General features: G+C 50.4%; 6 protein-coding genes across 6 annotated transcripts; 3 read left to right on the top strand and 3 right to left on the bottom strand.

Annotated features, from left to right (window-relative positions):
• Positions 1–148: 148 nt before the first annotated feature.
• Positions 149–2,145, bottom strand: BO66DRAFT_394300 (ubiquitin-specific protease UBP6). Its single transcript, XM_025647966.1, has 3 exons — positions 2,071–2,145; positions 378–2,000; positions 149–324 (listed from the first exon to the last, which is right to left on the bottom strand). Exons 1-3 carry the CDS (start codon positions 2,084–2,086, stop codon positions 263–265), a joined length of 1,701 nt encoding a protein of 566 aa, XP_025500612.1. The 5' UTR covers positions 2,087–2,145; the 3' UTR covers positions 149–262.
• Positions 2,146–2,276: 131 nt separating this feature from the next.
• Positions 2,277–3,550, top strand: BO66DRAFT_394301 (actin-related protein 2/3 complex subunit 4 family protein). Its single transcript, XM_025647967.1, has 5 exons — positions 2,277–2,444; positions 2,523–2,690; positions 2,759–3,043; positions 3,095–3,139; positions 3,193–3,550. The coding sequence occupies exons 1-5, from the start codon at positions 2,442–2,444 to the stop codon at positions 3,199–3,201; spliced, it is 510 nt and encodes a 169-aa protein (XP_025500613.1). The 5' UTR covers positions 2,277–2,441; the 3' UTR covers positions 3,202–3,550.
• Positions 3,551–4,312: 762 nt separating this feature from the next.
• BO66DRAFT_380577 (uncharacterized protein) lies at positions 4,313–6,580 on the top strand (the record flags this gene model as incomplete). The annotated part of the gene is made up of 5 exons (XM_025645909.1): positions 4,313–4,573; positions 4,623–5,030; positions 5,084–5,146; positions 5,200–5,514; positions 5,601–6,580. The coding sequence occupies 5 exons, from the start codon at positions 4,313–4,315 to the stop codon at positions 6,090–6,092; spliced, it is 1,539 nt and encodes a 512-aa protein (XP_025500614.1). The 3' UTR covers positions 6,093–6,580.
• BO66DRAFT_473917 (tRNA wybutosine-synthesizing 3 family protein) lies at positions 6,533–8,153 on the bottom strand. Its single transcript, XM_025653097.1, has 2 exons — positions 7,310–8,153; positions 6,533–7,148 (listed from the first exon to the last, which is right to left on the bottom strand). The coding sequence occupies exons 1-2, from the start codon at positions 7,799–7,801 to the stop codon at positions 6,585–6,587; spliced, it is 1,056 nt and encodes a 351-aa protein (XP_025500615.1). The 5' UTR covers positions 7,802–8,153; the 3' UTR covers positions 6,533–6,584.
• Positions 8,154–8,610: 457 nt separating this feature from the next.
• Positions 8,611–11,571, top strand: BO66DRAFT_414031 (DUF2461 domain-containing protein; the record flags this gene model as incomplete). The annotated part of the gene is made up of 8 exons (XM_025649450.1): positions 8,611–9,262; positions 9,328–9,443; positions 9,519–9,572; positions 9,656–9,675; positions 9,729–9,799; positions 10,109–10,311; positions 11,074–11,214; positions 11,491–11,571. The coding sequence occupies 8 exons, from the start codon at positions 8,611–8,613 to the stop codon at positions 11,569–11,571; spliced, it is 1,338 nt and encodes a 445-aa protein (XP_025500616.1).
• A 4,191-nt stretch (positions 11,572–15,762) lies between these two features.
• Positions 15,763–16,417, bottom strand: BO66DRAFT_167027 (uncharacterized protein). Its single transcript, XM_025642269.1, has one exon. It carries the CDS (start codon positions 16,339–16,341, stop codon positions 15,964–15,966), a length of 378 nt encoding a protein of 125 aa, XP_025500617.1. The 5' UTR covers positions 16,342–16,417; the 3' UTR covers positions 15,763–15,963.
• Between the last annotated feature and the right edge of the window lie 10,559 nt (positions 16,418–26,976).

The following is a 26,976-nucleotide window of genomic DNA, read 5'->3' on the forward strand; positions in this document are numbered from 1 at the left end:
ATGCGCCTACAGAGATATCGCACATGGCTTGGTGTACGCTCTATTTGGTTACAAGTCGAGTTGATTTAGCAAGGGTACGAAAAGACGAAGAATCCTTGGCAGCATTATAGTCGGTGGCAGTACCCAAACCTGGATAAGGATATTTATAGAGAAGTAATGTATTCTGCTCTGGTGAGCAGCCAAGCTAAGTATCAATTCAGTTCGTCATCTATGAAGGTGTAGTTATCGCATCAATCATTATATCCTGCTGCGGCGAGACTGCTCAGTCCTCACGAGGCATTTCCACTGCACGGTACAGGAGGATCAAAGCAGAGTGAGATTCACCTGGTGGGCCATGTTAGAGACTAATGTGAGACACTTTGAAAGGAAGGACTTACCACCACCAGCGAGAGTCTCGATCTTCTCTCCATCCACTTCGGTCACCTTCTCGTCATTGAACCACCACCACTTGCCTTCAGCGCTGCCAGAATTGTCCTTGTCCTGCTTCTTCACATAGGCTGTATAGTGACCACTATCAGCGCTGGCACCCTGGTGGGTGATCACACCACGAAGCTCGTAAAGACCAGTTGTGTTGGCTCCAGCATCAGCCGCAAGCTTCTGATCGATCAATGCGGACAATTCCTTCTTGGCAGCAAGGATCGATGCGGTTTTCTCGGCCTCGTATTCGGCGTCGGTCTTGAATACGTCGGTCATGGCTTCATCCTTATCCTCCTTGCGCTCTTCGGCTGCTTTCTTCTTCTGCATGGGCTCCATGCTGGAGGATTCGCCTTCTTCCTTCCTGTCCTCTTCTTGGCGATGAGCAAGCTTCTGGCGCTTGCGAGCCCGTTCAACATCCACCTCCTCCTTGCGGATCTCTCGAACCTTGTCCCTGACAGGAATAAGCTGTTTTTTCAGCTCCTCGGTACAAAAGTCAACCACGTCAAGCTCGTGGGGAAATGTAACTTTCCGCATAATCTTGGCCTTCTTCTGGGTTTCGCGCTTCCAGAAGAATCGGACAAAATGCACGGTGAGATACTTGGGCAAGCGCGCTATGCGAGAGCGCTTTGTGTAGACGGCATCGCGGTCCAGAGTTGGGGAGTGCTTCTCGATCTTTTCTTCGAGACCGGCCATGATACCGTCGCTCAGGTGATTTGTTTCCTTGCCAATATGGCAGTCGAGCTTGTAAAACACATCCGTACTCTCAGTGGGCTTCTCGCCAACCTCCTTGGCTGCGGAGTCGTCGCATTCCGTCACCGACTCAAATCGTCCAGCAAGATACTTATCCACAAACGACACCTCCGTCGCAGACTCCCCTTCACCTTCTTTGATAACCAGCTTGTTCCTGAGCTGTGTCACGATCTGTGACCAAGCCTCTTCAGCATCTTGTTGAGCATATCCATGTCCATTCCGGTCTCTTTGAGCAAACTGCGGGTAGGCATTTCTCAGTGCATTAAGGAACATAAGTGGCGGGAAGCCTTCCTGCGTCTCAGACATCTGCTTGAACAAATCCCGAAGAGAAGCAGTAAGATCGGTCGAAGCACCCAGACCTCCTAGACCGAGGCTACTAAGTCCTGCAAGACTGGAGCCCCCGCTAGAGCCCGCAGCGGGTCGATACCTTAGCAATTCCTCCTGAAGCTCGGGAACGCCCCTCAGAGCCTGAAGGGTGGAGTTGAGGTAGCAAGTATTGCCAAGGTTCTGTAGACCAGCAGGAGTTGCGCCCTCGGCCTTAGCAGCCTCTGCTTCCGTCATGTCTTCCAAGAACTTCATCACTTCCTTTGGTCGGCCCAAGTCGGCAACGCCCTGGTTACCAGATGGTGTGCCCATCATCATGAACGTTTGCCCTGGTTTGGCGTTGAGAGAAGACAATGGAGTCTCATCCTTCAGTTGACCACCCTTAACCAAAATCTTCTGTCGCTCGGGTTCGACGCCGGTAAGGGAGAAGAGCTGGTACTTCAGTGTTTCACCGTTCAGGGAAGGATCGAGCTCGACCTCGTGGCGTTTGCCCTGGTGTTTGATAATCACTGTCATGGCGTTAGTAGCGGAATGAGGAACTCGAAGTTGGGGTGTAATCTCTCAGGAGTCATCACGCACCTGGTATGGAAGCCATCTTAGCTTGCTTCAATGTAATTCGAGATGCAACAATCGATGAGTTCTAAGCTCTGGCGGCAATGATGAGGCAATGGGTGATGACTGCGTCAGTTAACTCCGCGGCGGCGGTGGGGCAGGCGGTGAGGTAATGGACAGCAGGCTGCATCACCGCCCTGCGGGGACCGCCCCTCCTGAGTGCTGAGTAGGTAGCATCATCACCTGCCTCCTTTAGCGAAGCGACAACAACAACAGGCGGGATTATTCTTCTGCTAAGCATCAACCTCTACATCTTTCAATATATGAACGCTCACAATCTGTGAGGCTATTTTATTCTGATTCAGTCACCAGAGTCTTAGCATTGGAACTACGTCACAATGGTGAGCGCTACATCCCGAGCACTACAACCAGAGTAGTGGGCTGTGTCTAGTTTAGGATGCTCATACACGCTACAATAGAGTACAAGTCTCCGACCGTATCTTCAATGTGTTCGCTCGTCACTTTCGGCGGCGCTCGCTATCTCCAATTTCGCCAGCCAGACTTCGGAAAGGCACAATGTGCCGGAGATCGAAGCAGCAAGCTCTCCTGAGCTTCTGCTCAACCCATTGGTCATTTCGCGGAACTCCGTACGTGCTCTCGGTCGAGATTGATGTCGATACTGTACTTATCTAATGTGATCTTCGTTGTTGAATAGGACGAACGCACCTTCATCGAACCCTCGGTCAACTCCGTCCGCGTGTCCCTCAAGGTCAAACAGGCCGATGAAATCGAACATATCTTAGTGCATAAATTTGCGAGGTTCTTAACGCAGCGTGCGGATGCTTTCCTGATTCTCCGGAGGAAGCCGGTGGAGGGCTATGATATATCGTTCCTTATCACGAACTTCCATACCGAGGCTATGCTGAAACATAAGATTGTGGATTTCGTGATCGAGTTTATGGAAGAGGTGGACAAGGAAATCTCGGAGATGAAGCTTTTCGTAAGATTCGAACTCCTCATCGAGAGACAACCTCATGCTAATGGTCTTTAGCTGAACGCCCGTGCCCGTTTCGTGGCTGAGTCGTTCTTGACACCGGTAAGCATCCAGGCTAAGCACTACGATGGAAGACCGCTAACATCGCGTCACAGTTCGACTAAATGTATGCTTTAATGCCACTGTTCTTGTTCTAAATGAATCAGGTTTCCTTTCCCAGGAGCAATCATTGTACAGGCGATCTGGGCTGGTGCTAGGAAATCGCTGTGTTTCTTCTATGCTTGTTCCTTTACAAATTTCCAGTTGTCATTCCATCCCTGAATCGTGTCCATTTTTCGCATAGACAGCTCTTTCCAAGAATATCCAGTATAGTTCTTCTGACAAGTGTAGATGTGGAGTACCAGAAACGCGCCGCACGGGCATTTATGTCGCTGACATGGTGGAAATCTCTAGGTGCGCCTCTATCGGCTGCTTGCTCACTTAGCTGAGACGCTATGGTGCTTTTCTGGCTGCTTTCATGACTGACTGATGCCTAATAGGCCGGTAGGTCGAGTGAATGTCTCCGAACATGACCAGACGACTCTACCGATGCTACCTCATTTCAGACTCGCTCTGGCGTACTAGTGAATGATCCTGCCGCTATAAATGGCATTGTGTAGCTTACAGTTCTATGTTACTTGAGGCTTAGAACCTTTCATTTGTAGGTCCTACACTAAATGATACCCTATCGAGCCGTTAAGCTATGTTCCCCTTCACATAAAACTCTGAATAGCCTCATTATCTGACTGTTACATTACTCACCTTCCTGGCTTCAAATGATGACCTACGCCTCATATCTGCCGCAACAAGGTAAGGAGTACCCTTGGGTATGGTTCATTTCAGTAAAACCCTTCTTACAGTTCGGTAACACGCTGTGGTCATTGCTGCGCTTCAGCACCTGAGGTGAATAGATGAAACGCGGCTGCGCAAGCTGTATATTGTCGCTCTTCAGGCTACTCAACCAGGATCCAGGCTGAATTTATTTCTTCACATCTCACCATAACTTGTCTTCTTCTTCTTTATCTTTACACATCTCACCTCCGACTACTTGTCAAGATGGCGCAGTCTGGTCATACCAACCCCCCTGCTACTCCAAAACCTCATTACAATGACCATATGGCGTCGCCCAGAGAGCTCTTCTCCCCTACTGCAAGCCACAGGCGACTTTCAAGTGGCCTCACTGGGGAGTTGGCACTCGACTCTCGGGCTGCCTGTGGAGATTTGCTGACTGCGAAGATGGGGAGTTTGTCTCTGACACCATATTCTTCAAACTCACCCACCCCGGTTCCCCTGGGTCACTCACGTTGCCAATATGGAGTGGCTGGTTCACCTCTGACCCATCGTCGGAACTCCTCTGTGGTCGTCGGGAACCATCTACACGAGGCTCAGAATATTCTCAAGGCCGTTGCGAAAGGTGGCTTGCCTGACGAGATGCCAATCGGCAGTCTTACCCTCCTGCAACAGCCACCAGACGCGGGCGTTATGAAGATCTCCAATGTAAGTGGCCATTCATGCCTTCAGAAGCACACATCTAAAGCCGGAACAGATTCCCTACTCTATCACCAAGCAAGAGATACTACAATTCGTGGGACGCCAGTCTCGCTTGAGCTCGGGTCAAGCCGTCCACATCATAATGGAGCGTTCAACTGCAAAGACAATGGATTGTTATGTGGAATTTGCGACACCAGGAGATGCTAAAGAGACCGTGAAGAGAATTGATCGTATCCAGGAAACAGGCCGTCCGCCTCGCTTGGGGAACAGACACGTTGACGTCGAAATTAGTTCTCAGGATGCCCTGCTGCGCGATCTCTTTCCTCGTGCAAAGTGTGTCCACTGGCAGGCAGGTATGCCCACTGTTCTCCGTAACAATGATCCCTATTCCACAGGCTTTGCCGGCTTCTTCACCAGTGAGGAGATTATCGGTGCTATTCGTCATGCGGAGATGCCTCACAGAGTAAGCAATCCCCGGAACCATCTTCATTGATTGCGAAGCCTGACCATCGCTAGTCTCCTTTCAGTACTAAATGCCCTCAGCGTACCTATGAGTCCACCATCAGTACCCTCTACAAGGTAAGTGAGACTGGGCAGATTCATGCAAAGTAGATTTGCTAACAAAATTTCAGTTCCCCTGGTATGCCGTTGACCTTTACACGGTCCATGATCGTAACTTGCTCTTTGACTTGGTTAATCGCCAGGTTATGGCTCTTCTTACTCGCATGAGTAGAGCGAATACAGTGGGTCTGGACCAGCATCTCTTGAATGACCTTCTTCGTTCCGGACTCGAATGTCCAGGCTTCAACGAGCGCCAGAGATATACCTTGTGTGTCAACGCAGAGAACTTCGCTGAATTGAATAAACTATCGGACATCAGTAGATGGTTTCCCTTTGACACATTGGCTACTATGCCTAACATCGACGAGCACACTTACAAGGTATGTGTATCGGGAGCCTGCTCTTCTAGACCTCTTACTCCCTTCAATGTCACGGCATAGTGTGGCAGCCTACATTCTAACTCTGTATTCAGTTTATTGTCGACTTAATCTCCAAGGGCTCGATCCACGCCATGTCTCACCCAGAACTTCCAAACAACTTCCCCTCGGATAATGTCAGCCTCATCTCGCCCTTTGGCCCGATCTGGTTCGAATGGCCCGAGGAAGTTGCTAAGCGCACGCTCTGGCAGGACGCGGTCAGTCATGAGACCAACATCTTGTTTGATCTTCTATCTAGCGGATCCAGAAACCCCCATGGCAGAAAGCTATCTTTCGGGAGTCACAGCACTCGGAGCAGCGTCATGTCACCAGACACAGACAGTCTGTCCCAGTACGATGTGTTCTCGCCTCCTCCACGTCGGGCAAGTGACTCATGGCACATGCGCGCTTACTCTTACAGCGGCATTGAGGACAACCCTTGGAATTCCAGGCTACTTCTTCATTCAGATGGCAGAGGCCGTAATGGTTTTCCAGGACACCGCTTCACCAGATCTTCTCCAGTCAATGTCCCGGTCTTCGACGATTGATATCCGAGCGATTCAACACCGAAGTTCAAGAAGTACAGCGCTCATAATCCTTCAACTGCAATGCTTTTGACTTTCTTGCGTGCCCAACAATTGACTTTGCTCTACTGCACAGGTTGGATCTAGATTTGCATATGGTGCGTGGTGCCTATTGGTCCATCCATAATCTAGGTCGACATATTTGTCTTTTTACTTACGAGATTCCCCCTATTTCTTTTCCAGTTGTTATTTTCCAGCATCTCTCTACTTTGCTTGTATTTGCGACTTGATTACTGGTTGAATTTCCCCTGCACGAATTTCAGAACGTCATTTCATGAAGTGCTATCGGTTGAAGAGCACATGCTACACGGGTACACTGCCTTTAAGCTATGAATGTATCGTTCTTCTTGTTTTCTTCTTGTTTTTTTATTCTCTTGAGCCTGGCAAAGCCTTAATATCTCATGATTTTTCATGTTCTTGCTTCTATTATGCTGTCAATCTCGAATATCGCCAAAGTTAGTCTCCAATGAATAAATCGAAATTGCCAATCGCACCACCATCTCCTTCCTCTGTTCGGCTCGTCTGTTCGAGTTGCTGCTGTTGCTGCTTCTTCCGTAGTCCTTCCGCCCTCATCCTCTCCCTGCGTGCAGCAGGATCCTCCCAGCCCACGGGTCTCGCTTTCCCCTTCGCCTTCGCGCCTGGAGCATGATCCGCGGAACACATTTCCACCAGACTTGACCGGAAGCGTTCCTTGCGTTCCGAATTGACGACGAACCGTTCGTTCGAGATGGCGATCAACATTTCCAGGTACTCCTCCGTGACCAAACTGCGAATGACGGGCTCGGACTCGTCGTCGTCGTCGTTGTCGTCGTCGTCATCCTGCTTCTCTTCGCAGTACCCGATGACTGACTCCAGAGCCATGCCGGCAGAGCGGACAGCAACGATGGGACTGGGACCGTCCGCGTCGTCCGCATCTAGACAGCGAAGACTCTGGAGTCCGCTTTCGCGGAACCCGGAGCTGGAGGCGGCGGAGAGGACGGGGTTGGCGTGGTGGAGGGTCGCTGCCATTATATGGAGAATCTAGGTAAGGTTAGAAGACCTTGACTGTGATCATTGACCGCATGCTGTAGATGATTGAGGAGAAAAGTAATTCGAATGAAAGATGTATACAAAGTCGCCAGGGGAGGGGAGGTGGATAGCAACAAAAAGGAAGGAACGAAATAGCACTGAAGGGCATTTACCATCGGCTCATAGGAGAAGCGTACGAGACGCGGGGCTTGACCGGATCCGTCCAGCTTGGGCGGTTTCCCATCTCCAGGAATCATCCCGAACAAGCGGTGCAGCGGTCTCTTGTTGTTCTCCTCTTCCTCATCTTCGTCTTCACCTTGCTTTTCTCCATACTCCTTCAACGCGTCATGGGAGACATACAGCCATTTCCCGGCTCCTTTGCCCCCTGAAGGTACGAATTGTCTCTGCTGCACTTCTGACGATTGTTGCTGATGCTGTTTCTTTCTCCCCTCTAGGAAAACACTGAACCGCCCTGCACAGCTGCTAGTGGTTACTAGTCCGGGCAAGGTATTGATATCATCGATCAGCTCACGGATGCCTTCATCCACCGACCCCTTGGGTGAGAGATCAGTATACTCTGCGTCAGGAATGGATAATTCGGCAAGGATCTTGCGCTTTCGACGCTCAAAAGCTTCGGGGATTGGGCGGGATTCGGGACCAGTCATGATAAGCCTCTGTCTGCGCTTGCTTTCCTCCCTTGTTCACTATGGTATTGGTCTCAACAATTCTTCTTGATTACCCCAGAACCGTCAGAAACCGACTATCTAAGGCGGGGCAACTCTGGTGATCCTTCTTCTCTTTTCCTTCCTCCTCCTGATTCGACTAAACAAGAGATATCCGCAGTCCGCTGACAAGAAACGATCAATAGATTACCTATCTACTGCAAACCCCACGGCCGAAAATCGGTGACAAAAAACCTGTGCGATTGTGAGATAACTCTGAATGTCACACTATTGCGCCTGTCAATCCTTCTCGAACGAGGAAAAGGGAAAGAAAAAAAAGACGGACTGACGTCGCCGAGCGGCGGCGGCAACGCTAAGGATAGTTTAGCGGAGCGGGAAGCAAATGAAACGAACTCGCCGCCTTTTCCCACGCGAAAATTGGCCCCAGAAGTTACCAGCCTCCTGGTCTCATTATTCCTGGTCCCTTGTTGTCCGCTCGAACCGCTGGAAAGTCAATTTGTCGCTAACGACGGAGGGCCTCCGACGCTCCGTACCGGCGTATCCCTACCCCCCTTCACGCCCCCCTCCCCCCCATAAGCCCCAGTCCATCCTAAAGAAGACGATCCATCGGGCTGTCAATTCTTTCTAGCGTCATCATCGGATTTTCCTCCTCCGCGGAATTTGCCATCTCAGTTGCAACTCCCCTTCACACCCACGTAGTAACTTATAGTTTCCAGAGACGACGAACCGCACCATAAGCATCATCACCGTCTTCTTGCGACAATCAACTTCCAGAACTCTGGTCCTTAGCCATGCCTCGTCGATCGTCTCGGCCCGTTCCCGCGGCAGCCGCAGCTCCAGAAGCCGCGCCAAAAAGGCGCGTGTCCGCCAGACTCTCCGAAGCATCCAGAACGGAGCCCAAGAGACAAAAGTACGATACCGATCCTGCTCAGAAGCTGGTTAAATCCACCACAAAAAAGAGCAAATATTTCCAAGAGGAGCCGTCTGAAGATCCGGAGCTTGACTCCAAAGAGGCAGCTGCGCCGAAAATCCTCGACTACGAGGACACCGACACAAGCGTCCCCACATCTTCCGACTCCGGCTCAGACTTCGCTGAAGAAGCATCGCCATCAGCCCCGAGCGATGAGGAGCTTGAGTCTGAAGAAGAGGAGTATAGCTCTGCGCCTAAACGCCGCCAGAGCCGCGGAAAGCAATCTAGCACCGCTGGCTCGAGAATACATGGGTCAAATAGTGCGGAAGAAGACACGACTGTGTCATTGGCCGGCAAAGAGCTATGGAGGGAAGGGGTAAGAACCGGCCTTGGACCAGGAAAAGAAGTGTTCATCAAGAAGCCCAAGGCCAGAGACCCTGGCGCTGTAGCTTACAAAGATAATGTTCTGCATGCCAACACTATTCTCTTTCTCCAAGATTTGGCGAAGAACAATGACAGGCAATGGCTGAAAGGTACTTCTGACCGAGCTTCAAACGTCTGTATCCGAGAGCCAAGCTAACGGATGACCCGGTCACAGCACATGACGCGGACTACCGCGCTGCCAAAAAGGACTGGGAAACCTTTGTCGAGACTCTCACAGAGCATATCATAGATCAGGACGGCACAATCCCCGAATTGCCTGTCAAGGATCTTGTAAGTGAAGAGCCCTCAATGTCAGATAAAGCAGGAAGAACTCGAAGAAGTTAACGTGGATTTGTCTTAACGCAGGTCTTTCGCATACACAGAGACATCAGGTTCAGCAAAAACCCTCTTCCGTACAAGGTAGGCTCATGTGTCTACTATCTTTACTGCCTCCCGGCTGGAGGATTCGATGCATCGTTGAGCTAATTGTGAATGTTAAACAGACGCACTTTTCAGCAGCTTGGTATGTGCCTAGCCAACACCCGGCGAACATCAGCATAAGCTAACTCTTGTCAGGTCCCGCACCGGCAAGAAGGGCCCTTACGCTGCATACTACGTCCACTGCCAACCAGGGGCAAGTTTCGTCGGTGAGTTATGCAAGTTGAAGTACCCACTTTGACACGGTCGCATGCCAGCCAGATTCAACGTGTCTCCATCGAGCCTGTCCTCACCGCAACTGGGAAACTTTCGCCTTCTTCAAGACATCCATTGTTCCTTGCACACTCCCCGTCCCGACCTTTCCTTATCTCACGTTGTGGCTGAAGCTCGTGTTATGCGCCCGGATGCGGTCGAGTCTGGCAGGTTCAATAGGTCTTTCGCAAGCGATGGCACACGCGAGGTCATAGGTCATTATACTTTGTCAGGATAGCCGAGCTAACAAGAGGTATGGGTTCTAGGTTCGGGCCTTTGGGCGCCAGAGGCCGATGGACTGGCTCGTCTTCGACAGGATATCGATCGCCGTTCTCATCGCCTCAAGAAAATTCTGAGAGCGCCAAAAATGCGTCAAGAAATATTCAAGGGCATCCCGGATGATAATGAGACAGCTGTAGAAGCCTTTGTTAGCCACAACAAGGAGAGCGCTCTCAAGACCAAGCCCAAGGTAAGCGTTATTCCCTTGCAAGAGACTCTTTTTGCTGCAACCTCAGAGCACTTGCCTTTTGCTCCCATGTCTATTGGCCTTTGTGTCCCAGATGGATCTCTCTCTGCCATTCCAACACAGGCCAATGCCCCTATTGTTATGTCTGCTTGTTATGATCGAACCTGGGATTGGTGTTGGGCGACAATGCCATCAGTTCCATCACTGGAAACAGAGCTCCCTATCGAAGCGATAAGAAGCACGATATCGAGAACCTGTTGACGTCGCGTCAAGACGGAATATGGTCTCTTGTTGATGGTTCAGGTGAAAGAGTCATGTTGTGATGTCGTGCGTCATCCATCTCTGGGTCACAAAAGCGATTTTCTGCCGCGCCAGTCGCTCGAGAAATCATCACACATCGTCTTCCAGCCGATACAATCATGCAAACATTTGTTTGACGATGAACGAAGGCACTGACAGCTTGTGCTTGATGGCTGTGAGACTGACTGGTCCGTTGTGACGGGTGTGTAAGCGCAGCCGCGGACGAGCGACCCGGACCAGGCGTGTCTCTCTGCCTCAGGCGCTGATCGGGGGACATAGCTCCCAAGTGCCGTTCTTGGTTCTGGCGCGGAAATGCCTGCTTGGGCGTCCCACTGGAGTACTTTGGCCTCGAAGAGATTTTTGCACCGGCTCATTTGTTTCCATGGTTCAGCATATGCCGCCGTCCCGGCGGGTCCCCGTTCTTATCCAATTACGATACTGATAAACAACTCTCCTTCTGTCTAGGGCTACGATGCCGATAATGAGAATATCCAGTTGCTCCGTCTGCGCAGTTTCACCATCGGCAGGCCGCTCTCGGATGAGGAGTTGCTAAGTCCGAATGCCCAGGACAGGATTGCAGCACTGGTTGAAATCATGGAGCCCTTCGTAAGCCACTCGAATCCCTTTCTCTCCGCTTGCCCGCATCTGCGTCCATTGAATCCTAGCACCCGTATCAACAATACACGGACGGTGTTTCCTCCTTGCCCCTTGTCCCCTCTTTGCCTTTCCCTTCTTAGCCTCCAGCGGTGTGGCTTCGGGCGCAAAATACTTACCATTACCCACCACCTAACAAAAGAGACCTTGCGAGGTGGCAAGGGCGTCGAGACAAAACCATCGTTATTGTTCTCCTGTAGCTGACCATAAGGTAACTTCATCTGGCAGGTTACGTATCTCAACAGCGTCGTCATGCCTGATTCGATGGAGGAGGATGTCGATACCGATTCAGAGGCTTCGGAAGACTGAAGCTCTAAACAACACCAAGCACGACTCGAACTCTTATCTTTCAGATCAGGTCTGTGGTTTCATGTTCTCTAGTATAATGATTCCTCGCTATATGTATCTCCTCGTCTCGCGCGTACTTTCTTCCGGTGTTTGAGGGCTAGTCGGTCGAGATTTTCACGTGTTTTTGAAAGTGTCGGGGCGCCCTGCATACTGTAATCCGCCTAGTGGGCATCGATCACGTCCTGTATGTTTGCCACAACGGGCATTTTTGCCTGAGATTGGACTTGTCGAGCGTTAGCATGTCATGGCTCTACCTTCTCTTTGGTCGACACGTCTGTAAATTCGATACAAATCCTCTGTCATCTTGCGCTAAGGGCTCTCCCCTCCATACCTCTCTCTCTTGCGATTCTCTTACCGCCAGTTTGTCTCCCCCAATGATGGTGGCTCTCGTGTCTAGTCCTCGGCAGGCTGACAGGTTCTTGGGGGTCCGGCCATCAGGATAGCATTGACGTGCATCTATTGCCTGCTTTTGCTGCTGTCCGCGCGCCTCAACCGGGCCGTCGGTCGTGCCGTTGGCTCCATGATGTCCACCATCGACCAGCAGACTCAGCAGCAGCGAAATATCCACATCTGCAGGAGTGCGAATTTGTCTATGGCATAGGTTGAATGACTACACTTGTTGTCATCTTCTCTTCTCTCAAGTGATCAGCATATGTCCGCACTCGGCGCACACTGCATCAGTGCCCAAATCACCACTGACGCGCATCTCCGAGTTTCCTTCTACTTCGTACGCAGTAAGACCTGAGTGGGGAGAAGGAAAGAACGAGGGGTGGATGGTTATCTTCTCCTCCTTGGCCGCTCCCTGCACCGTCGTCTCCTCCCGGGCTATCGCTCTCTGCACTCCGTACTCCTTCCCCAAATCCCCTCTCCCCCAGTTGCTCCATGATGAGGGGAAGATGGGCCACAAGGGAAACTCGCAGAACTGAGTCGAAGCCACCCCTGTGCTGCAGACACAACTGAAAGAGGGGCAATGTTATCCACCGGCCCTGCAAGCCATGAACCTTGTGTATCCGTACCGTATCGATTTCTTCAATTCGTGTGATAGTCCTAGTGGGGATCAAGTCAGGGTGATGAGTATGCACCTGGGCAGAGAAGACGCAGACAACAATCTAAGACAGTGCTGAGGGGGCGGAAGAGTCCGTTAACTCATAATTAGGTGTTGCCAATTACGTGCTGCCTGTTATCCAGCCTCCTCCCCTCCACTCCCCGTCGAACTGCCCTTTTTCGATCTCCGTGGTCGATCTCTTCGGGTGCCCCTCATATCGTGAAGGCAAGATCCATCCCATTTCATTCGTCCTGTGAGGATTTAACTTTGTCCTTTCCCCCTCTCTCCCTCTCGCTCATGTGGGGATAATCGGGTTCCTTTTCTCTGTTTCCTTTACGATACTGCGTGTGATCAACGTCTGTGGGGGAACTTTTCCTTCTCGTTTGTTCAATTCTCAGGTTTCGATACTGTACATACACAACTTATAGTTCAGTCATGTCTTGTTTGAAAGGAGTCCAAGAAAGACAGAGAAAGACAATTGGTTTGTGGGGCAGGATGCAATTGGATTGTCTTTTTTTTTTACTCTTGCCAAGTCTCCACAATGTAGAAACCTTAAAAGAAGATTGGATTTGCCCCCTCATATCCTGTCTAGACTCAAACTGCCTCTACGACGAGGACAATTGGATGTACAGTACATGTCATCAAAGGCCTCGAAATGCATACTTTGACCCTCTCTCTTTCGGTGTGTATATTCGCGTTTTTGTCTATCTGCGACGCATGTATACATGAATGGCAAGTCAGATATGGCGATCGCACGGGTCTAGAGATATATCGCGTACATAGCTACGGAGTACCTCAAACTGCCATCCTTACTTAGGTGGATGTTTTGTAGGCCAGTTCTCTACTAGCTCTTAGTAGCTAGTCATTATGCTTGGTCCTTCTCGTAGCGAACTTGATCTTGCCTGGCCAGAAGAAAGTCTGAGTACTGGGCAGGCTTCGAGGTTTACTCACTTCCCTTGATTCCCCTTGCTTCTGCTTGACCAGTAGCATGACCCAAGAAACCAACCTATGAGTACAGGACCTACCTCCCCACTTGTGTATACTACAACAGCCCAGCCTCTAAGCACAAAGGGGGCAGGCACAAGATAGGTAGTTTCCCCGCTGTTTGATCCCTTTCCCCTCTTCTCCAGTGTTCTGTATGCATACATAGTATTGACGCATGTATCCATTCTCATGTATCTGGGTATGTCCCGCCATGCCTCATGCCATCGACTCTCGTACCGGCTTCCCATCCTGTCCTGTCTGTCCCAACCCGTTTCTATCCCAAAATAGGCGTGTCATATCACCCATCATATAGTTAGCCGGTATCATGTCATACCGCAGGGTGGGGACTTTTCTGGCACCGTAAAGGACAAAAATATGATATATCACATCGGCCGGGGACCCGACATGACAGGCTTATCCAATAGCTAGTGAATCACGGGGTTTCTTCGGGGGTAGAGCAAAACCTAGACCATACTGTACAGTACCTACATTAGGTCAGTTACTAGGTAAGTTTACGGCTTGCTCAGGGCAGGCTCAGGGCTGGGATTAGGTATTGTATGCCCTCCCTGTACGGAGTACCAACCTGAGGTATTCTTTTTTGGCACGGCGTTTGGAGATCCAGGTACGGATGGATACAACAACGGGTCGGGTCTATCGTAGATCCTGCTTCGCGATCGATGACGTCCCCGGTTCTTTGGGCATGGGTTCCTCTTTCACTTTATATATACTAACTGGGTAAGATGGATTCTTACCGGTGGGCTATGGGAGGTGGGGGGTGGGGTTTGTCTTGTTTCGTTTTTGGGAGGGTTCCTTTCTTGGTATTATTGATTCTATATACATATAGTACGGTAACACCTCTGGTGGTTTTGTGTGACTCGGATCGGATCTCGGATGACTATGATGGCAGATGATAGATGGTGACCAGGCACGGTTACACGACGCAAGGTGGGAAAGAAAAAAAAAAAAACGGGTGGGATTGTTTTTTGGTTGCTGAATTCATATTGACAGTTGTTAAGGGCATACTGTCAGATCACCTGTCCTGGCATAAGGCTCGTCATGCTGAGAAACGTCTCTTCACATGCCTGGTATGAAAACTTATACCCCCTACATCTTGGATACTAGATAGTGCCAGTCTATCCTTTTATGACAAACCAGACACCTATATTCAACCATCGCCGCCGGGCTCAAAAGTATGGCCTGTTACACCATCACGCGACGAACGCTACGCTGGGGAACGATTCGATGTACAACGACAACTCCTCGTACAAGCGTGTCACACTTCCAGTGCCGGATAAGGTAGTAGGAGATCACGGGCACGGCGCTTCCCATGCACCGGATTAGGTGCGTGGGTTCGGGGCTACCCAAGTCAAAGCACCCCCCTTTCCCCTTAATGATACCCGAGAAAGTAAAAAATGGGCGATTCAGAACGGTTTGCGACGGCATGAGCCCCGTTCCACTCCAAGGAAACCTCCCCTAAGGAATTGGAGTTGGGATGGCTCCCTGCTGTTGTTGCATGATCAGGGCAGTTTTGGCAGAGCCACAGATTGGTCGCTCCCCTCGTTTGGCCACGTCACGGGTTGAGTATGTATGTGTGGATCGATGGGATCCGGTCGTCAAATCACACATACGATTGTGATGTACTGTGCTTCAAGCTCAGCACAGACAAGAGCGACGGTAAGGCCGCCGATTTCCAGGTACAGGACCTCGTACATGCCACTTTTGTTCGGCTCTTGCTGCTGGTTCACCGTCCCAAGCCAAGCCACCAAGCCACAGGCCAGATTGCCCTGTCAATCCGCCTCGAACACATCACCAAGATATTAATTCCCGGAGCGAGTAAGCGGCCCCTCCCACTCGCCCTGTCCCTTTGGGCCGATAGAGTAGAGACAGGCAGCGCTCCCATCGGCCGGCCAGTGCTCACGTGACCGAAACCGTATGCGGGCTGATCGATGATCCCACCTAGCAGGGCGACGGTAGTTAAATAAGGCAGAAACTTAGTCATGGGCCAGTGACAAGTGCGGCTTTCGCGCACCAGAACGGTCCTTGCTTGGACAAAAGAAGCGAAAAGAATGGTGTCGTATCCCAGGCCAGATGCGGTGCTTCCCACGCTTGAGAAAGGGGAATTTCGACGGCGGTATGTCCAAGGGGATTGAAAGGGCTGGACCACGCCTCAGATTGGGCTGCTCTCAGGAAGACTTCGATTGATTCAATGATCACCAAGGAGAGAAAGAGGGTGAGAGAGAGAGAGTGTGTGTGTGCGAGAGAGGAGTATGGGTAAGCGGTTGGTGCTGGTGAGTTGCGGTCCCCTTGCCTCGCAGCGTCTAGTTTCATCGGGACCGCTTTGTACCATGGAACCATGGTACATACTGGGAGGTCTGGGATCTCTCTGGAAGGGCGAGCGCCCAGACAACACGAACAAACTCGACGGTTGGCCGCAGTGGAGCCAAGGAGGACAAAACGGACCACAAAAAGAAAAAGGAAGAAGCTGAGACCTCTGGAGAATTCGGAGACCAGCGACCGGGCGGAAGGGGCTGGAGAGCACCACGCAGCTGACTGGAGGTGTGGGTTCTGGCGGCAACGGAAAGACGCGGACGGCAATGCACCGCGCCGATTGGGATCGTGAAAAACGTGGCAAGAGACGCTAAGAGAGAAGGAAAAAAGGAGGAGGGGCGGGGGACCGACCGCAGACTAACTAGACTAATCATCACTGCAGTAAGTTATGTACTGTACTACTCGTAGTCGTACCGTCATGTGTATTACAGTACACTCCCCAAGTTTCTGACCGCTGTTTCGGTTCGGTCCCTTACCGTACCGCCCTAAAGCACCCAGCCAAAACAGGAACTGGAACTCTTCCTTTTCACAACAATACAACGAATAATCCTTTAGTTCCGAAAGAAGCCTTATTCTCAGCTCCATCATGGCTAGAGAAGAAAACTCCGAGGAAAAAGCAAGGCTGGTCCTTCCCCGCTCTCTCTGTTTGATGGTCAAGCGCACGAAATAGAGGGTGTGAAAGATGCAAGCTTGCCTGCAGTTCCTAGACGCCCCGTTTGATGAACACTGGGCCTACCAACCTGACGTTGCTCTGGCAATCGCGCAACCTACAGTACATTCGCGTACGTAGGTTGCATTGGAGTTTTTCATCAATCTAAAGGAGGTACTTATCGGGGAAATCATCGGACATCCACCAGCAGTGGAATTCGACAGTTTCACTCAACGAGCAGAGCTTATGAGAGATTGGAGCCGACAGCTTACGCAGAGAACCCAACGGTGCTTACTTGGAGACAAACTCGTTGAACATCACTCGGAAACTGCCACGGCCGCCGGTGCTACTTGCAACTTCCTCATCCGACTCCAGCACAAATAAAATGATGGAGCAAACGAAACCAATATTCCTTTCCTCTCCCTCCCTGCTTGATTGCTACCCAGCAGTCTGAAGTATCGCCGGAGGACGAGGTATACACGTCGTGCATAAGATCGGCGGGAGTCGGGGCGGGCCGTCGTGGACATGACCAGGAGATGACTAGCAGAATTATAGGATCATGATAGGATGAGTCGTTGCCCAACGCCCTGACACAAGCACGTCTGCATCCCGTTCACAGCACCAATCCTAGTCCTTGTTTGCGACCGTGCAATTCCGACGGGATAGTACTGCTGATGCTCCCTCTTCGGCCAGCGGTGAAGATACAGTCATTATCAATTTATCTACGCACTATCTATCCTTCTTGATTGCTTATTATTTGCTTACCTGTCCGTGGGCCTGCATGCTCGCTTGCTTTACGCTCTAGTGTCGAAGGTGCAAGCGCACACGCGCAGCCCGGACTTGTCTCGTATTAGTTAGTTATCGGGGATAATTCTAGTGTGACATAATAGTCGCACTGACCGGGAAATCACTATCAGCTTACGACTGAGATTGCAGTCATACAAGGCAGTGGCTATCTTCTAATCGAATGCGACCTACCAAAGAAGATTTTCATTCTGTTTCCCGTCCGAGAGGGAGAAACTTCGGCCAACCCGAGTCACACGATCCAGTTACTGATGTCATGCTGCTTTCTCGACCAAAGTCGATGACATGTTGACCAATCTGGATTACCAGCGACAGATGGAAGAGAGAATCTGCCGTGGAGGGTCGGAACAAAAAGGGGTTCGTACACCTGTTGGGGATGTGATTCGGGTGCAGATGCTCGAGGTAATAGTCTCCCATCAGCAGGCATCCTTAGTTAGCGATCAGGGCACAGACCGAGAGGGGGTGACTAAGGCAGCTTTCTTGCAGCAAATCACATCCAGCAGCGGACTTCCCACTTCAAGGATCAACCGAATCACGACTTCCTACGCACTTCAGTACTGATTTCCATCCCATTTCCCATGAGCTCGAAAACCACGGCGAGTTTTTGGCCTCCTATCGTCGTTGACATCGACCTCCGCCTCTTGGGGGCATACCGGGTCTACCTAAACAGGGACCGTAGTCCGTAAAAGGCAACGTTGCCCAGACCTCCCCGCAGATAATCCCAGGACCGGGGAGGATCACCTTTGGTTTCCGCCCACAAATTGAGTTCCCCGGATACTACAGACCTACCTACCTTGTATTTCCGACTGGATTTAAATGATTGCGACATTAATCGTGCAAACACAGGCTACTTTCAGTCCATGATGTCTTCGTGTCTTAGGTAGGAAACAGATACTTGAACAAGGCAAAGCAGGGGCCGAGGAAGAGAAATCCTTGCCCGAGAGGCGCTAATGCACGTTATTAGTTCCTAAAAGGCCACCTACCGTTCGGGCCATGATACCAACGACCTTCTGGTGCGGTCCCAGGGCTGTAGCACCGGGAAAGTTAGGGTTCCCCCCACCCGCACCTCAACCCCCTCACGGGAAGACCCCCTCATTCTCTTTCCACAACCCTTGCTTAGGGCGCTAGGTCAGTGCGAAAATCCTAGATGAGTCTGTATCACCACCGTCAAAATCTGGTGTGCCAAAAAAGAAAAAGAGAAAACAAAAGAATTCTTGTGCACAATTTCTACAGAAAATTCAAGAATATCTTGAGAAACCAGGTTTCAAACTTGCAGTGCCATGCTGATGGTGTCAGACGAGCCTCCCAATGACCGCACGGTAATCCTTCCAGTTGGGGCCAGGCACATTCGATCCGAGCCGCTTCAGGTGCTACGGAAGCCTCTACTCAAGACCAAGACGGTGAGGTCGAGCCAAGCTCTTACCTCATCCATCACGACTTGTTCGACACCGCCACAAAACCCCGCCCCTAAATGCCTCCGAGAGCGGCAGGTGGGAGGGCCTTAGGTCCGTCATTGGCCTGCACCGTGTCTGTTTTCAGCGGCACACGTTGTTGATCTGAGTGCTCCGTACCCACGGGCCCCCAAACCGGAATCCCATCAGAATAATCCTCATGGATTGAACAACCTGTATGTAATTTGTTTGGAGCCGCATCGATTCAATACGTACCATCTTACGAAGTACCAAGACCAAGTGACAACTAAGTGTTTTAATGCTTTTTTTTTTGCTTGAGCACTCAGCGCTAGCTTATTCGGAGCGGGTAGCTAATTTCACCGCCTATTCTGCTTCCTCGCCCCGGCCGTGTGGGCTCCACCTCTTGCATGGGTTGTCTTCTTCCATGAAGCCCGGGTCTCAACTTCGGTATGTACTGACTCACTGAGTACAATACCTTCCTCTATTGCCACTCTAATCATCATCTGTGGCAGGGATGGAGCCTTCCATGCCTTCCTTCCAGTTTCTAAGCGGACTTGGATCCATGGGACACAGAGGGTCAGCCCCGCTTATCCCAAGTTATCTGCTGGTAGGTTTCTGGTTTACCAAAGTCTGGGTGCGACTGCAGTGGGCTGTAAGAGGATTGCCGGAACCGAGCATCGTCCGAGCTGATTGGTGGCGCGTGCCAATGACCAGTTGACTTGCACCCCGTGGACTGGTAACAGACGGGAGCCAGCTTAACAAACTTCACCGGGCTGGTGAATGATGTTACCAATGACCTGGCATGCGACTACGGTTCGGAGCGCGCCTTTCCCTGCTGGGCCCAACCAGAATCGAGGGGTCGGCTCTCAAGGGTTTCCTCTCTTGTCTTCGCCAATCATCTTCTGACGCGCCTATCGCTTAACCGGGCTCCTGGACTGACTTGCATTGTTCGTATCCACCCGCCCAAAATGAAGTTTTTATCTGCGGGGACACTGGTCGTTTCTTCTCATGCGCTTCTTCACTATCGTGCGCATCTTTTTTACGGCCCCAAAGATGGTCGGGCTTTCGTCTTTTGCTAGTTCCTCCGCCGAGTGTACTGTTTGCATGGCTGGTGGAAGGTGGCCAGCTTCCTAGGCCATCTTGCATGCACGCACTGCATCGATGGCCGCTCACCCCCTTCCTCCCTTTCGTCTTGCCTGTTTCCCTCATTCCAAGGATCCTGCAGAACCTGGTCCACACAAAACAATGGAACAAGCACAACAAGCACTGCCCCGGAAGGTTCCCCCAGCGAATCTGTTCATGGTCCAACCTATCTCTTCCATGTTCATGATGCATTTTCTGCATCACGAGGTCCACGGTTTGCCCCCGATATCTCGCCGTTGCATGGAAATGGTATCTGCGAATAATCTTCGATCTTTTGCAAAAGTACCGCCCGCTTGACGGTCCGATCATTACTATATCACCACTATGTACCAACCCGTCCCAACCAATAGACTAATGAGCCGCAGAATGTAATCACACTACTGGTAGCATTTGACTGCAACCCTGATGGCCGGAGCACATTCCTGGAGTCAGAAACTTGGAAAGAACGAAGGTAGGATGAACAGTCCGTACATCTGCGTGCGGAAAAGGTACATTTGTATCTTGTCCCCTGATCAGAATTGCCCCGGGATGACGCGGTTGTTGTAACCTCAGGCATCAATGTAAGACCCAACCTTTCCGGGGCCTACCGCGCGACCATCCCCGTGCAACCCTGACGGACGAACAGGATAGCTTGATAAGTCGAACAGGTCTGATAGCGATGTCAGACTTAGTACAGTACCAGTACATACCTACTGCACCTGGGAAACCTCCCCCATCCCCCAAATACCCCCTACTTACTGAGATGCAGCGCGCAAGATTAAATTGGGGGAAAGTCGAATTGCCTTAACAGGTAATAGGTCGTCGAAAACTGGAACCTTCTTTTCCAGGCGCGCATTATATTGATCGCCCTTGCTGGCGGGTTGGGCCGGTTCGCCGTAAGTACTAAGATCTCTCCCGGTCTTCCGAAAGAACGAAAAAAAGCAAGGGGCAACATAAATGCGATCATTCCAGCATTAGGGGGGAATTACCCCAATGTACCTGATCAGAATGTGTCCGGTGGCTCTCTCTCTCGAATCTTCCCTTGGAACATTCAAGACTAATTGGAAGTCCGGAGTTACTGAGTAAGACTCAGAGCTGCTACAGCTAGTGTGCTGCCCATTGCGGATGTCGCCTCAAGGGGTTTGATCGATCAACCGTACTTTGTACCATTGCAGCGGCTAGGCTGCTCCTTTTGGGCAAAGGTATTTTGTTCTTCAGGAGCTTTGCAGAGTATGCAGCTAGGATTCATCTTAGCTTGGATCTAGAGAGGCGCTTCATCCTCCCGCTTCCGCTTCTGCCCTTCTGATCACCGGTAATATCAAAGTGGCGCAGGCGTTTGCTTTCTCGTTGGATAACCCCTCGTCTCGCCGGGGTCTTCAGCCTTGAGCCTCTCCCTCCCCCCTTCCCTCCTTTCGAGGAGTTAATCTCTTTGGTTCATGGCCAGATTGGATAATTCCCCTCTTCCCAGTCCTCTACGGCCACGTCCAGACTCATCTGCTGCTGCATGCGAAAACGGGCGCTACTGCGGAGCATACATATCTCATCTGCTACTGTCCGGCGCAGGGCTAGGACAAGCCCTGTATTCGAGTATGAGTATGTTACTAACTCCGTCTCCTCCTTCCCTTCTATTGTACACATGCATGCATGCATACATGTATGTATGTATGTATGAACTTGGTAATCCATAGTGTGTGAGACCACATACACATACATAAAGAGCGGGCTAGACGCTGTGAAGCAAACGCTGTTCAGGGTAAAGCGCAGGCATTTTGGTAACAAGAACAAAGACGAGGAATATCATAGGTGTTGCAAGTTTTGCAGTTTGCTCATGCACCTAGCTTGATCGTCAGACATGATAAATTATCCCAGAGGCTTCCTCTGCCCTGCAGGGCTTATAGACTGATGTCGTCGCGCATAGAGACCGTTCTTTTCCGTGTGATGCCTTAGTCTGGCCCTTCTCCTCGGCTGACCAGTACACATACATCCTGGTCATCAGATCATGGGCATGTAAGGAGCTCTTGATAACCTGGCAAACAAGACGATGACCGACTAGTTCCTTGTCTTCTTTCTCTTTCTCTTTCCCAAGAAAGGGCCACACCTATTTTTCCCTTTCATTCCAATTTGTCAGATGAGGCATGGCGGCCATTCGAGAAGCTCTTTCGCTTTGCAATCCACAATGGGACAAAACAGAGAGACCAAGAAACAAAATGAGGATGTGTCTCCAAACCTACGGTACGCTAGATGATCACTCAACCATGGTACACTCTTACCCACTTTGCTGCTCTCACCACCGCTCGGGGAGCACTGCCCCTCTCTCTCGGGATCCAGTATGTGGTTAGAAGCATTTTTTAGTACGAAGATGATGAAGAAGAAGAAGAAGAGGAAGAAAAAATTTCTATTCTCGGTGGATAACACGGAGTAGCTTAGCGGATAATCGTCCATGTGGCCAGTTGGGATGCGAATCCACCACAGAAGGTCAAATCAAAAAATCTCAGGCACAACATGGAGGTGTCACTACTCGATACAGAAACAAAAGTGGGGGCAGAAAGCCTCTATTCGATATCATACCACCTCAAAAGCACAGAGAGAAGAAAGGGGGGAGGAGAAGGTTGAGTGTACAGTAACGTACTCCTTACGACTTACGTTTCTTTCGTCTCTCAGGTTGTTAGTGCTTTGCAAAGATTTTCCAGTTTCTGTCAGCTGATAGCGCTACGTACTCCATCTGCGTTCAATGATGGTTGGGAATGTTGAGGGCGAGAGGTGGTTGATTTCCTGAGTAGTTTACTACCGGTAGTTAGGCGCAGTTGTTGATGAGTATTCTGCAGCGCCGAAGATCACCGATATACTTAGGTACGGATGGCAACTACAGACTCATAGAGACTCTAAAACTTCACGCTTCTGCCATTCCACGGCCCGCCCGCCCCTCTTTTCTCTCGAGGTGTGTGTAGAGATTTCGGGCTTTATCTGGGGTGGATCCCAGTGGTTGTTGTTGCTGCGCGCTTCCCTTCCCCGAACTCTTTTCAACCTTTCGTTTGTGTTCGGTCAGTACTCGGGTGTCAGGAAGCTCCCGCTGTAATCAAAGAGGACCGGACCTAAATTCTCTGCAGCCAGCCTTCTTGGTCTCCATTCTCCATGCTTTTCGGGCGGGAAAGGCCAGGTCTTAGGTACTTGTTTGTTTTCTTGAATTAAAATTTCGCTTCCATGCTTTGCTTTATGAGTGAAATGTACGTGTGTAATCCTACGACTAATGCAACACACTCAGATAGGTCGGCTACTTTATCCTATGCAGCTATTTCAGGTCTGGAACCAGGAAACTGCGGTGTTCGCTGCGAATTGGACTTGTTAATCTTTCTCGCTCATCTGTACGATGATAAGTACAGTACGTATCTGCCATGAATCGAAAACAAAAAAAGTACGGCTTCAATGACACACACACCAGTGGGCAATGTGGAAAACACAACAAAGTCCCAGCTCCAGATAGAGATCGATGTGCTGCCCCCCCCCTCAGTGAACGACGGTCTTCGTAGGTGGTCTGTACATACGCTACCTTCCTATATCGGCCGCGTACCTACATGTACATACAGTACGGCAACTGCAGACCAATTTCTATCTTTGTATCAAGACCCAAGCGCACAGTGCCCGGCTCAAGTGCTAAAATTGGAATAGTTCGATGTCCACCATCCCAGAGGAGTCATGTGAATCAGAACACGGACATGGTCCAAGATCACTAAATGGTAGTTGCATGAGAAAGCACAGTAGGTATTATGGAGTAAGTAACTGCGAGGGTATTCTTGGTAGATGAAACTGCTGCTGCAGGAGATGAAGAAGAGAGATCATAGTCGAACTTCCCCTAAGAATGCAACACATACCAAACCACATTTTGATCATGTCTGTACTGTATCGTATCTACCGCGGACAGTGCTGCCCTTGTACTGATTTATGCAGTGGAAGTTGGCTGAATAGAGATGTGTATTTGTATTTAAAAACACTAAGCAGTGATAGATTACGAGACTCGTTACCAGAATAGGTACCGTACATACGTACAGTACGTAGGAGGTGTGGTGCATGCAGTAAGTGGAACAGAGCACCAGAACAGACGGACTACGGGCACAACCAAGAGACTATGCTCAAAGAGGCTAAGTGTCAAGCTGGAGACGGAAGGACCGACTCGAAGCCGCCCCAGTGGGTGGAGTTCCGTCACGGCGCCTTTACCCGTCCCGGCGTACCCTCTCTCCGTCATCACTCGTCACTGGGCGCTCTTTTGCACTTTTCCGCAAACTTACGCCCCTCTTCAGGCTCTAGACTTCACAGTAGCGCTCGCCCCGGGCCTGCCAAACGCCCAACCCGAGCGATTCAGCTGATCCCCATGGAACCATGAGTGCTTTAGCTGCGTCTTAAGAGAGTTCCCGTCCATTTCTATGGGTCACCGGCGTGTCGGAAAGGGTCCACTACGACTGCAGACCGTTCTTCTATCTACCTAGTCCGCGGTTTTCCTGCCCATGGCCGCTAACTACTTACTCCAGGCAATCAGTCAGCCAGTCACTCACCAGCTCTGGTCCATATTTCCCCTACTTTCTTCCACGTCTCTCCTGTTGTCTGGGGCAAGGTAAAATGGCAGGTAACTATGATTTTGCTGTTTGTCAGCCTAGATATAATTAACATGCACCGGGGGGTATAATAAGCTCTTCCATCACCAACCGTTCCGACTCGTTTCCTTCAATAATAACACTCGGCCCTACTTTCCCCTTCTCGACCGCTTGACAATGGGGGCTTAATCGAGATTTGTTCCATGAGGATTCTAGTATCCACGTCAATTTAATTGCCCGCGTGGTGATTTTCTCCAGCCGGACCAATAGCGATCGCTCCTCGAGTATCTGGCCGACAAACACTCCACGGTAGTTTACCGTAGTATACACCAAAACCACCGCCATCATGCCGGTACGCTGAAGAAGGATCAATTAATTTGCACAGGATTGATTAATAGCTCACTCCAAGCAACCTCATGTTCCCCCTCTCATTGCGCACATTTCAGACCTGCATCGTATCCAAATCCAGGGACCCAGTTGTCCCAAGGAACCGCCTGTTGGCTGTTGCATTTTATTTTTTCTTCTTCTGGGATTCCCCATCGCAAACTATCTTCCCGCCTTTCCGCTTTCCGTCAGCCCGGCCGTGGGACTGGCACCCTGCGTCTCGTGTGCTTGACCCAACCGTTTTTTTTTTCTCTCTCTCTAATTTGCCTCCCGGGCGGACCGGCGAGTCGGCCACCCAAAGAACCACTTCCACTCGGTCGTACCGTAGAGTACTGCAGTACTGCCACATTTCTGCCAATGTAATTTTTGGCACCTCAATTCGGCTTGCGGCTGCGTCTTAGACTACAATGAATGATGATGATAATGATTTTTCTCGTTGAGTGTAGGTTATTGGTCACTCAAGACTTTGACCCCAGGAAAGCGACACACACAAAGGGAAATAAGAGAACGAATAGTAAAGAAAAGAGGGCACCATGAGAAGAACGCGCAAAGACACTCTCAAACTCCGTCTTCATAGCTTGGCTGCTTTCAATCCGAGCGTTCGATTAGATTCCGAATTGGTGCATTCGCATCCAATTTCTGCTTGCGCCCCTCCGCTATCTTCTCACTCGGCTTCTGAAGCCCTGTGATTTTCTATTCTTCATCTCCCGCTGATCGAGCCTCATCTTATCTTTTCTCTGCATCTAAGCAGCTATTTACAATCAAGTCATCGACTTGACACGGCGCTATTGCTCGGCTCTTCCCTCCACAAAGTCTTCTCTTTCCTAGCAACAGTATTCATGTGAATTTGCACCCTGCTCCTTGCCACACTGCGAAGTCTGCAAAAAAGAACTGAGGTAGGTGAAGAACCGAAAAAAAAGCACCCAAAATTACCAGATTAAAGAAGGGGCGTGCACCCGCCGGTTTGCCCTCGAGGGCTCTCGGGATTCTCGCTATAGCCACGCTCGGTGGTATCCTAGTGTCTAATCGGCAGCTCTGACCCTGCCATGCTCGCATCCCTCGTTTCTGTGGTGTTTGATCCATACTGATGATTGCATCCACGCTACTGTCAGGCATAGCAGACGCCCTTTCTTTGCCCGCTAACGCCCTCTATCACCTTCTCTTCCTCGACCGCGTAACGCCTCTTGCCCGTGCCCGACAAGAACCCTTGCTGGTCTCTTTTCCCATTGTGCATAGTACGTGACCATCCTCTAACCCTTGTATATGTGTCTTTTCTGCGCTCCATTGAAACTTCATTCCTACCTCTATCACAACTATCACAATTTGCTCGTTTCGGGATCACCATCACCGGTGGGTGGGCTTTCGATATTTCCGGCCTGAGTTGAGCTGGATTAGGCCTACCGCTTTGGGAGCCCCTCAGTGTTCAACGCTCACGTCATAATCCAAAGCCCCGAGCCTCCCTTTCTCAATTTTTCTTTTTCTTTTTCTTTTTCTTTTTTTTTTTTTTTTTTGCGATTGTTTGTTTTTTTTGGTTTTTTGGTTTTTTGTTCCCTTTTCAATTCTTACTCATTTCATCTGTCTGATTTGGGGATTGATTATCTCATTCTAATTTTCCTTTTTCTGTCCATTTTGACCCATCTGGGTACTCTCTTTGTCCCTCGATGAGTCGATACTTATTATTTATCATTTTTTGATTTCTGTTTTTTATTTTATTTATTTTATTTTTTTCAACCATCGAGTGTCTTCCCCCCCACCCCCCTTACTATCCTTCCCTGACCCTTGCTAAATTCGACCACCTCGACTTTCTACACCTATTCTTTCCTCCACCGCCTCTCTTCAACCTCCCAATCTCTCTCTTTCCTTCTCTTCCCCCCCCCCCGGTCTGTCTTCCCTTTTGCCATCCGTTCATCTCGCCTATCTGCATTCCTTCCCCCCCCTCCCTCCTCCCCTTCCCCGTTGGTTCTCGACCAGGTGCGGATTAGATCCTTGATTCTTTTTTAATTCTTTCTTTGCCTTCGTACATTCCCCCATCCGGTTCAGCGTGACCACGAG

This window comes from Aspergillus aculeatinus, assembly GCF_003184765.1.
Source record: "Aspergillus aculeatinus CBS 121060 unplaced genomic scaffold BO66scaffold_47, whole genome shotgun sequence".
Classification (NCBI taxonomy): Eukaryota; Fungi; Ascomycota; class Eurotiomycetes; order Eurotiales; family Aspergillaceae; genus Aspergillus; species Aspergillus aculeatinus.